Here is a 12,320-nt window from a genome sequence, read left to right on the forward strand (position 1 = left end):
ACCTTAACAATACTTGTAGTGTTGAGATCCTTCTGATTCATGAAATTTTTAACATTAATGTTTTTATATTAAATGTAATTTAGTCATTATATGGTTTCATGACTGAAGATGATAAATAAATCAAAACTGTTTTAAACACCAAAATTAATTAATCACTGTTAAAGTCTTGAGTTCTCTACCGCTGTTGTAGTAGTGTGGAGTCGACATATTTCTTTGCTTGACTAGTTCAGAAATCATCTAAATGCAATAAAATGTATGGTTAGACATCTCTCTACCCATAATTCTGCCACAATATGATCAAGCTCTTCACTGGGTGGTTTGTACAACTTTGATACAATCAAAATAGAATTTTATGTTTCCAAATACACCACAATTGTTTAATGATTATTCTCAAATATATTTAATGCAATGTATGTGAGAGGTCATATGTCATAAAATTATCTGGTGAGTTTTCCACATAGTTACAACTTAGGCTAACAAGCACTGCTACAATCATTGATTATTGAATACAATTCCAAACTGTTCTTCTGATGTAGTCAAATAAAATAAAATTATGAAACCAAAATTATTTTGAAATAAATAAACATAAACAGGAATTCCAGTAATAAAAAGATTTTATTTTAAAATCATGTAACTGCAAAGCAAGTTAAGTTAAAAAGTTATTACTACATAGCATTATAATTTTTCTGTGGAGTGTTTTTGAGTATGTAATCACTGGACATCTTAGACAATGCTTTTAATGATAACAACTGCATACAAATCATACGTATGCAATCAAAACGGAGATTGAGTCTACATGTAAAAAATTAACATTGATTATAAGGAATTAAACTTAATGTCATCAAGGCGAATTCGCCCTCTTAAGTTTATATTTGGCAGTCATACATTCCTTTTTTACATTTACAGTTATTTATTTGTTTGTTGAAGTTCTGTTTATATACAAGAGTTATCCAGTAAGTAACCTACGTTTTGAAGTAAAAAGTAAAACAGTGAAGATACAAAAATTTTATTACGTATATCTGAAAACTGTAAATTTTCTCTACTTTAACATAGTTCTAAACAGATTCAAGCACTTGTTATATCTTTGAAAAGTCTTTGAAATACACTCCGTGTAAAACTCTGCCGCCTGTGGATGCAGCCAACTAGTGTTTTGAAGCTCTTTGTCATTGGCGAGCCGCTGAAATACAAGCTACCACTTTATGTTCAGGAGACGATCAAAGTCATTAGGAGCCATTGGTGGGGGATGATCAAAAACACTCCATTTGAACGTGCCCAAAGTTTTATTGTTCTTTAAGCTGTGTGAGAGTGAAAGTGTTCATGCACAAACACAATGTGTCAAGGCCATGTTGCTTGGATTTCGGATTGCTCTTCTTATTTTGTTTCAAAGTGTCACAATAGGTTTTACAAATAATGGTCATACCATATAACAAAGTTTGAATAAACTTTTTTTGGCTTGCATAGAGAAGTGGTATATTCCAATTGCATTGACTGCTGTTCTGTCTCAGAATTCTCATAAGCCACTAAAGTCTCATCACCAGTAACAATCCTGTCCAAAAATTCTCCTTCAAAGTCATACTGACAAAGAAGGTATATGGGAAAATTAATTCTTGGTTGTGGTCATGACACAAATGTAAGCAGTCTAATTTTTTGTCACTATCATGTATAATTGGCTCCAATATATTTCTGGGAAATAATCAGAAAGTGTTGAAATTGTAAAGCAGCTATTCCTATGAACGTTTTCATTTACTTTGTTCAGTAGGTTCACTGACAAGAAAATGCCTATAGCTCCTTTCTTCATCGTGAATGTTTGTTCATTTTTTTTAATCTCAGCCATTGACTGACTACACCCTCAGTAACTGAAACACTGTACACACTGATGTCAACATGGCGGCATTACTCCCACTACTTCTTGTGCTATGTAAACACAGCAGTTACTTTCTGGATAACCCACCAAGTATTTCATTATAACTAGAAAAACTAATCAAATGAACATTAAGTTCCAGTAGATTTTCATCTAATGACTCTCCATATGTGATTTACACACAATTAGATTGGAATAATTAATCCTATAGGCTGGAAATAACCAAATGATTATATTTTTTCATCAAATTGATCCTACCTTTGAACTGACATACTACACCAAACATGACACACAATACGTTGTTTTATTTGCTATCAATAAAAATTATTGTATCTGTGAGTTGTAAATTGCTTTTTGGGGTATAAAATATAGCTTTATAAGAAATATTGTTTTATTATTAGGCACCATAGTTACAATAAATATCACATGAATATGAAATACTATAAAAATATAAGCATTGTACATTTTGATTGCATTTGTTAACCTAGAACTACTTACTTAAAAGAATTCAGAGAGATTCTGTCATAAAATTCCGTGTTAACTGCATAACAAATGTATTGAATGGCTAAAATTTTACACTATTTGTATTTGGTTTCTCACTTAAAATATAACATTAACTCCAAAGTACTTTTATGTATAAAATTCACAGCCTACTTCTTGATAGCGTGTAAAGATCTTCGTCATACTGTTATAACATTTTCTAAGGGTTGGCTTTAAAATAATCCTCAACTGAAGGGTAGGCACTGCCTCCAAAGTTGTCGGCCACCTGGATGTTGCCGATTTTCAACATTCCCACTTGCCAATTATGTCCTGTACAACAGATATTAAGATGTTCAAAAGGCTTATAAGTGAGTTAATGTCATTTAATAATAAGAAAATAAGTATCTATCTGTAATACTTTACAAACATATTGTTTCTAAAAAGAAAGCGAAAGTTAAAACCTTAATTATAATTTACAAGCGTAGAACCATGCCACATATGCAATATAATTCATTTATGACACAATATAATGATTTTATATACATGATGATTATAGGTTTTTAATGATCTTTCGCTGAAGTATGTTAGCCAAGCTCATTAGTTCTACTGATTTTTCACCTAAAAGCTAGTTTGTTTCAACATAATTTTTAGTGCATCACAAATCTGTTGGATAATTGTAAAATTGTCAATAAAATATGTCCTGTTGACCAATTATTGCAGAGAGGCTTACTGGATAGCTAGTTTTGACAAAAAAAGATTGTGTCATGGTTCATTCTGTTTTTATTGTTAATTTAATCTTGCCTGCTTAATTTTTTAATAACTCTAATAGCACTCAATAATTTTAATAAAATAGAATCCATTATGAAAGCTCCAATTGTAGTAAATTTGTCAAAAACTCCAGAAAACCCTTTTAGAAAAATTAATGTTACAGATACCTACAATTCTAAAAATTGTTATTCCATTTTTACTTTTTTGAAATATTTAATTAGTATTAAAAATATTTTCAAATAGATTTGTATTACCTATAAACATTTTGAAACAAATAAAAATATAGACTTTCTATTTGTGTCAAGATCCTAGTTTTTTCACTTTCCAACAAGTATTAGAGATAGCATTATAGAAAACTTGGAGCTGAGAGGATCCTGGTGATAAATAGCTGAAGTAATCATAAATAACTAACATTTGGAGTGGAAAATGACTACAAGTTTATGTACATAAACTTAAAACAGAACCAAATTTTGTAGTCTTAGAAGTTTACTAATATGTATTTTAAAATGTAAATCTTTGATAAATATTATGCTTAATGAATGAAAGTTTACCTTTGGGCCAACTGCTCATGACAGGATGTCTTTCAAACAGGTAAAGTTTTCCTTGCTGAGCTAGCTCACTCTCAGGATCAAGCTTACAACAAAAATATTATCATTGATTTATAATCAATAAAACTCTTAAAATTATTGTAACAATGATAAAATCTATGACTCTTCCACACTAAGTTTTTAACTCTTTGAGAACTAAAATTTTCAGTTATTTTTTGACTGTATCAAAAATATGTATTGTCTGATATAAAAGGGTATCCGAAAAAGACTACTAAGAAGTCTTGATAGAAAATAAAACAAATAATGCAAGTCGCCAGCTGTTGCTTTGTAAATAAGCTTATGTAATACAGCACATGTTCTCTAGTAGAGAATAATGTTACTTACAACACAATAGATGTATGCAATTAATACATAATGATCATGACGTAAAATTAGTAATTGTATAGTATGCTAAAATGAAAACATTGATTCCATAAAATTACATAATCTACATTCTTATGTGGTTATGGGATTTCGTAAAATTAAGTAATCCACATTCTTTGGTAATTTTAGCATTCAGTAAAACGATTGCATCGCACTAAAAGCGTTAAACAAAATACAAGCAGTTTGTATGAATTATAGGACCTTATTATCGACACTACGATGGTAATTGGATAGACGTACGGTTTTTTCACAAAACCATTGAAGCCAATTGACTGGCCTCGGCAGTCCTGACGAGGAAAAAGCTAAGGATGGGGGATCGGCTAAGTGTTCAAAGGGTTAAAAAGTATTATTTTAGTTATAAATTTTTAACTCACAAAGATGAACCTTCCGGTGAGTATTACTTGGGCACAGCGAGGATCTTCAGGGTCCAGACTCTCTTTGCGGCAGTAATTTCCCTCAGCCAGTGACATGGTAACTGAGCATCGACCGTCCGTCTGGCCACACAGTCAATTTTGAGTAAACAACGATAAAGAAGCATTAGATAAAAAGACTGGATTTGGTTTTATAAAAATAGAAACAATGCTACTTAGTATTTATTTGGTTTATTCTCTGACTCATGTTTTTTTTGTTTCTGAATAATTTTGTTTTCCTATTGTCATTCAAGTCGGTAAATGAAACAATACGAGATATATAGTAATCAGGGTTTGGTTTGTAGATGGCTAATTTCTATGTTGAAAATATAACTTGAGAAGGCAGACATAAGTTAAATACACTGTAAAGTGTAATATCTTGAAAGATTAAATTCACGTTAATTTAATGTACAAAACTGAACAGAAAGTGCTTGCTTCATTTCAAAAAGACTATTTGTTGAACTGAAAACTATTATAGCTATAAAAAAATTTAATATATACATTTTTATAGATGGAAAATTTGTAAATGCTTCAGAAAACTTTCAAAAGTTACTTTCTTTGTACCAACTATTTCCAGACAAACAGATTGGAAGAACATATTAGTGGTTCTCACTGGTCTTCTGAATGCATCCCTTTACCCTTGTTGAAAAGGCAGATACTACACAATTGACAGTTTTTGTTAGAGGAAAGAATAATAATTTCATGGTTACTGAGACGTTCAGTTCACAACCAGTTGAGATTACACACATAAACCAAGGGGCGGAGAGTACAGAAATTTTCTAAGTTTTTATGAAAGTTCTAGTAAATTTAATCTGAAACTAAAAACTTTAAAAAGTTATCATATATGGTTGTTTTGAAATTATTGTTACAAATAAATGGTTTATTCACTCCAAAAAGGCAAAAAAGTCAATATTGTAATATGTTGTTGTACATCAATAACATTTTGGATACAAAGAAATATAGCCGCTTTGAAAACTTAATGAATGATGTGATCTAAGATATAAATTTTATCAGATTCTATGGTCTGAAACATGATCAGTTTCAAACCTCCTTGGCTGAAATTATTTAGAGCATGGAGACATGCCTTAATTTTGCAACAGTTTGTTGGCTATCCAGAGGTAAAATATAACAAAATCCATTTTTATTGATAACTACAGTGTAAGTTGTTAAGCTACAGAAAAACCCATAGATAAATTGAAAATCCTACTTAGAGTAATATAGTTTTTTGAGAAAAAAATCATCCTTATACCTAGCACTTTAAATAAAAGTCATTCACCAACTCGTCAAGTCATTTCAGTGCAAGCTTGAACAGTTAAAAACAACTAAAAGGCTGTGAATTCACTCATGTTGATATGCTTACACAATTTAGGTTATTAATTACTTGGTGAGAAATATTCAACTACTTAGTTTAGATGTCACCAAAAACATGTTCCCAGTAAAATGCAAGTTGAACTGACTAACTTTTGAACAGTCTGGCTTAAAAGAAATGTTCACCTTGGGTCACTACTGACAAAATACTCTCCATTTTATCACACATTTTTCAACAAAATGCTTACAGATATATGTTAACTTACACTTAAGTCATTGATGTGCGCATCCATTTTGCTAACATAGAAGAAAGGTATTCCAGTGCTGCTGTTGTCGAAGCCATCAGCTGTAGAGTACACCCTAGCCGCAGGAAAACCAGTAGTGTTGCCGTGTCGGGAAATATGAGCTAATGCACACCAATCTGTACAATCCAGATATATATATATATTAATTATCTTTATATCATTTTAATGTAAATTAACAGATTATGAACAAAAGATAATTTGTGTACAGGTAAAGTATTACTTTTTATCATTTAATAATTATATTTTGACAATAATAACTACATTTAATGTTACCACACTTATTTATATATAGAGAGAAAATCTATATTTCAAAATCGTCAAGATTTGAAATGGCATTATAGCAATCAATACCAAAAATTAAATTAAATTAGTCATTCCAGTGGTCTCAGTTGGGGAACTCAATTGATGTCGTAGAATGATCTATCCAGGAGCCAGTTCAGCAGTCTATGTTTCAGCACCTTCAAGTCATTACTCTTGGTGTCTTCTGACAGTCGATTGAAAAACTTTGCACCATCATAAGAAGGTGTCTTCTAAAATAGCTGCTTTGTGTGAGTTGGGAGGCTGAAGTTCTCTGCATATCTTGTGTTGTAGGTATGTTGATCACCATTTCCCTGAAATTTTTTGGAGGTGGCTAAGACTGTGGCTTCCAGTATATGTACATTTATAACTGCCATTAGTCTCAAAGCAAGAACTATGAATGAAACACTGCAACCCTGCACACTAAGTACCATCTGATAACAAGTCACATCTCTCCATGGTCCTTTTCCAGTTTGTTAATAAGGTGAAAAAAGTAATGTGGACTAATTGAGGGGGCCATAGACTTATGCGAGAGGGTGAGAATTCTATGTATTTTTGTTTTTGATCTGGCAATCAATTAACAACAAGTAAGTTTAAAATGTTCCCCGAATGGCAAGCAACTAGTCATTAGTGATTTTTGCAATCATCTCCTTTTTTGATAACAGAAATAATGTTTAAATAGATCATATTGTATATCAAACTAATTGGGATGTTTTATGGTTTAATTTGATATCTATTTCATTGATTAATAATATTAGGTATTTATGCTATAAAATTAAAAAGTTGTAATACAAATGCAATTAGTTTATATTTACCCACTTACAGAGACCATTTATAAAAGAGAGTTTCACTCTCTCATTCTTACTTGGGAAATTTCTTTTCACTGTGTAAAGAATTCTTTGTCAATGAGAAAATCTATAAAACCTTCAGATGCATATCAGTTTCTGTGTGAACTTTGTTTACACTGTTTTTGTAATGGCTCATGCCTAGTATACACTTTGTATACTTGTATATAATAAAAGGAATGTTTTATTTTGTTATAAAGGCTCTACTTTGAAAAAGAATATTTTTATGTTTATGTGCAGTAAAGCAATAATACTGACATGAAACCAAAAGATTCATTCAACATACATATTTCATTTCCTGTAGTAACAAGTCTGGATAAAAAATATAGTGTCCATTTTACCAGTACCTACACTGGTATCACAAAAACTACTTACATTTAAAGGAAAAATAAATGGAGGGCTTTAATTACCTTTTAATGATGACAGTTAAAAATAAGTTTATTTTCTTGCAATTTTGGATATAAAACAACATTGTTAAAAGTTTTATCTTAAGAATGTTTAAAAGGTATTCTTTTATGACCTTAGACCAAAGGAAAGTATAAGAGTAATTATTTATTCCAACATAAATATAAAAAAATAATGTTTACTACAATAATAATTACCACTATTACAGCCAAAAAAACAAGTCAAGTCTTACGAGAACAGATTTATATTTTTTTTACCCATTGCAGATCTTACTTTACACATCAATACTATACATAAATATATAATTTTTATGTAAATATCTTTTTTCGTCAAACCATGGGACAGCACACTGAATCAGAAGAAAATCTTAAATGAGAGTAAAGGTCAAGAAGTACATTAATTTAAAGATCTCTATTAGGACAACACAATGTCACCAATCTGAACTCAAACAGTTAATTTATACAAAATTACAGCTTTATTATTCTTTATCTACAGCATCCATTTTAAGAGGTTTTACTTCTGAAACTAATCAAAATAATGACAATAAAGCTATTTTTAACATATTTTTACATTTTTTAAAGGGTGAAGTTTGCCATTAAAATTGGTCTACTTATGAATTTTGTTGTTTGCCAGTGGTGGGGCAGTTAAAATGAACATCCTGTGTAATAATGTACACTTTATTCTATAATTGATATTCCAACAATGTTTAAATAACGATCTTCACAAATATCAAAGTAGCATCAACCACTACAGCTTTGGTTTTGGAACAGTCATATCCAAAGATAACAAAAGATTTTTATTCCACTCTAAAACAAGTTGTTTGGAATTGGACAGGCAAATTGGCCAAAATTCAAGAATATCAACCAAAGTGGATATTAAATGATAAAATCTGTACAAAGGCACATCAAGTCTCCAGTACTTCATTATCTCCACCCTTGGGGATGTCATGAATCAAGTGTGAGAACAATAGTGTCACTGTGCCATCACTTATTGTTAAATCAATGAGCAAGCATCTTACAAAATTAAACTCATTAAATCTGTTTCCGAGCAACATTTTCGTGTCAAAAATTACATTTTATATTAATGAGTTTTTTGTAGCTTGTATTGTACTTTTCTAAATAATCTTTATAAAATAAAATCATACATTAACAGATACAAATTTGTTGTAGGCTTATTTAATTCTAATTTACTAGTTGATAGGAAAATGAGAAAACTACTTTTTTGGGGTCCAATGATTTGAAAGAATAAATAAAAGTACACATATTTTAGACATAATTAGACAATTAGACAACCAGTAGAGAGCGTATGTCAAGGAGTTATAATTTCCTTCTTTCCTATTTTAATATAACACGAAATTAAAATCTGTAAATTTTACCTGAGTAATGAACAATGTATCTTGCCATTCTGGCAGTTTCATTTTTCGGAGGAGGATCTGGCTTATTGGTTATAATGATGTTGGGCTGATCACCATTACCAAAAACACTCATCTCGACTGGTAAAGCCAATAAAGCACATACTGCGATCTGGAGTAGCATAGTGGGTGAATATGCCTGGAAATAAGAAGGATAATTGATTAACTTATATTAACACAGAGCACGACCCAACAACTGCTGACTTTTAGTCAATAATAACGAAAATTGGTTATTATAGTCATTTTGGAAACTATTTAGTGGTGGGGCAGTTTATAAGACACCATTATACACAGTAGCTCGTACACCATTATAAGACAGTAGCTCTTTTGAAGACAACTTTTAAGTTACAAGAAGCAATAATTCTTTTGTTTCCAGGAATTAATATAACCCTAAACTTTTCCGTTATTTATAAATAGGCTATAACATAATACATATATTCTAAATATCTGTATTTTCAGTTTGAAACAGTGTAAAAGTAATGTAATTGTATCAATTAGTGTAAATTTACCTTTTGTACCCTATTATTGGTACAACTGATGCCACTTATGAGACGATTAGTCAAGATAATAAAACTGAAGGCTCATTATATTTTTTTTAATTGCTTTGTGTTCTCCAGCGGTAAGACCTATTGAACGAGGGTTTTGCCAAACACATTTTCTATTTATTTATATGAGCCTAAATACACATTATCATTTAACAATAAATGAGGAAAGATGTGCTGATTATAACTGTATCTCTCTCTTTAGCTTTATAATTGATTAAAACTTCACAAAATATTACAAACTTTGAATACAAATTATAATTGCCCGTCATGACCCCACCAGTGGCATACATTTCATAAAAGCTATGTTAAATGCTATGTTCAAAGTTTTTTTTGTGCCACTGAAGTCTGCACTGATGGCCATGAGCGATTCAGATGTAATTTCAGTCATTATTTAGGCTTTTCTCCTTTTTATGTCTATTGTACAGGGTGCGGCAAAATAACCTCCCTATTTTTATTGCTTTATTGTGAGTAGAGGGAGGCACTCAGAATGGTGGGGATAGTCACAATCAACGCAGGAGAGGGGGAAGTAAGTGACGCTCCGCCTGTAGGCACCAGTCGTCAGTCGCCATCATGGTGTGGACGAGTGCACAGAAAGCTTTTGCGGTCGAAGCGTTCATTCGTAGCAATGAATCAGTTATCATGGCTCAACGCGAATTCCGAACGCGGTTTCAAATTCCTCTCGTGATTCAGTACCGGACCGCAAGTCTATTGTGCTGTGGGTGAAAAACTTCAGAGAAACTGGTTCTGTTGTGAAAAAACGAGGTGGAAGACCTCGTAGTGCTCGTACACCAGTAAACATTAATGCGGTTAGGCAATCAGTTTTGCAGTCTCCTCAACGATCAGCTCGCAAACATGCAGCCGCCCTTCGAATGTCCGACCGTAGTGTTCGTCGAATCCTACACATGGATCTTCATTTCCATCCTTACAAGATGGTTGTTGTCCAAAAGCTGTCTCAACGTGATTGGCAGAGTCGTATGGAAGCGTGTCAAATAATCTTGGAAAGTCTCCCACCAGACGCTGTTGTTTTTTTCAGTGACGAAGCGCATTTCCATCTGCCTGGAAGTGTGAATAAACAGAATTTTTGCTATTGGAGTGAAAACAACCTGATGGAAATCCATGAGAGGCCTCTTCATAGTAAACGTGTGACTGTTTGGTGCGCGTTATCACGATATGGAATCATTGGCCCTCATTTTTTTGAAGAGGATGGCAATGTTGTTACTGTGAACTCTAAACAGGTATGCCAACATGCTAGCAGAATTTTTTGAACCTGCCCTACAACAGAGGGCTTTCGAGAATGTGTGGTTCCAGCAGGACGGTGCCACAGCACATACTGCCCGAATAGCAATGAACATTTTGAGGCAAATTTTTCCTTGCCAATTGATTTCTCAGGGAGGGGACATTGTGTGGTCAGCGCGATCACCCAATTTAAACCCATGTGACTTTTTTCTGTGGGTTTACTTAAAGGCTGAGGTGTTCAAACATCGCTCCAGAAACCTGCAAGATCTGAAGCAAGCTATACAGGAGGAAGTTCTGCGCATACCTCAAGCCATGCTCGAGAGAGTCCATGACAGTTTCAGAATTCGCTTGCCACAGTGTATTGATAACCACGGCCACCACTTATCTGATAATCTTTTTAAAAGAAAGTAGAAAAAACTTCCCATGTCATAGAATAAGTTAAAAGGAATAAATTTGTTTTTTGGAAAAACTGTGGTTTTTATTAGCATTTAAAAATAGGGAGGTTATTTTGCCGCATCCTGTACTAAAATCCTATAGGTTACATTTAATTTCTTATTTTAACTTGAAATTTTGACAAATAGTGTGAAGTGGCTAAGTAAATATTTACTTAAATAAATTACAACATCGAATTCTCCGCTTGATAAAAACTATTGAGAACTATTCCAAACAAACGTTGAATAACAAGTAGAGTAAAGGCCATTTATTAAATATTTAGAAATATATTTATTTATAGATCCTAGTAGTTATTCATATGCTATGTATAACAAATTAATGTTTGACATATTATGTTAGACTACCTTAGTTTATTCATTTTCAATATTAGTATATACTGAAATTTTGAAATGGTGGAAATTAATGTAACTCTATAGCATACATAGTGTGTATGTGCTCAAAATATCAAACATTCTAAATGGATACTTACTAAACAGTTTGAAACTGGAGAGATATTGCAAAAAATTCAACACGATTCCTCTTTTAATACTTAAAACACGAATGCACAATGCACAAATCTAATCTGCTTTACAAATTACAGCGTATCCTCTTATACTCTAGAATTCGTCACAGTAAATTACTTTGAATGTAGACTTTGGTTCTTGGAAAATACATTTTAAATCAACTGCGTCGTTCGTTTAGGTCAGAGATAAATAGGCATGGGATAACCTAATCTAGAAATAGAAAACGCAAATGAACAATTATACATAGTTGATAGTTAAGGTTATGTTATGGATATGTTTACAGTAAACCATCGATTGTCGAACAACTAAAAATCGACACAATTCAATTTCAAAATCTTTATTTTGTATATGAAACCTCTATGTAACATACGTGGAATGGTGCCATAACTATATACGAGATGGCGCATTTTTTTAACTAGACATTCTACACATTAATAATTAAAATATATGGTAAATAACACAAATAAAAAAATGTATTAGTCATGCATGATGCAAATAACATTTTTTTGACAAACATAAATA

The 12,320-nt window shown here is 31.9% G+C and overlaps 1 protein-coding gene across 1 annotated transcript; it reads right to left on the minus strand.

The window, feature by feature from the left end:
- Nucleotides 1-2,234: 2,234 nt before the first annotated feature.
- Nucleotides 2,235-12,075, minus strand: LOC124353909 (protein CREG1-like). Its single transcript, XM_046803962.1, has 6 exons — nt 11,765-12,075; nt 9,026-9,200; nt 6,065-6,219; nt 4,455-4,574; nt 3,661-3,742; nt 2,235-2,671 (listed from the first exon to the last, which is right to left on the minus strand). Exons 2-6 carry the CDS (start codon nt 9,183-9,185, stop codon nt 2,562-2,564), a joined length of 627 nt encoding a protein of 208 aa, XP_046659918.1. The 5' UTR covers nt 9,186-9,200; nt 11,765-12,075; the 3' UTR covers nt 2,235-2,561.
- Between the last annotated feature and the right edge of the window lie 245 nt (nt 12,076-12,320).

Source organism: Homalodisca vitripennis, chromosome 2 (assembly GCF_021130785.1).
Source record: "Homalodisca vitripennis isolate AUS2020 chromosome 2, UT_GWSS_2.1, whole genome shotgun sequence".
Taxonomy (NCBI): Eukaryota; Metazoa; Arthropoda; class Insecta; order Hemiptera; family Cicadellidae; genus Homalodisca; species Homalodisca vitripennis.

Excerpts from the sequence above, each read along its gene's own strand:
- LOC124353909 (XM_046803962.1), bottom strand. The coding sequence starts at position 9,185 with ATGCTACTCCAGATCGCAGTATGTGCTTTATTGGCTTTACCAGTCGAG. Across the intron at positions 6,220-9,025 it reads ATACATTGTTCATTACTCAG|ATTGGTGTGCATTAGCTCAT; the intron begins GTAAAATTTACA and ends TGGATTGTACAG. Across the intron at positions 2,672-3,660 it reads CATGAGCAGTTGGCCCAAAG|GACATAATTGGCAAGTGGGA; the intron begins GTAAACTTTCAT and ends TCTGTTGTACAG.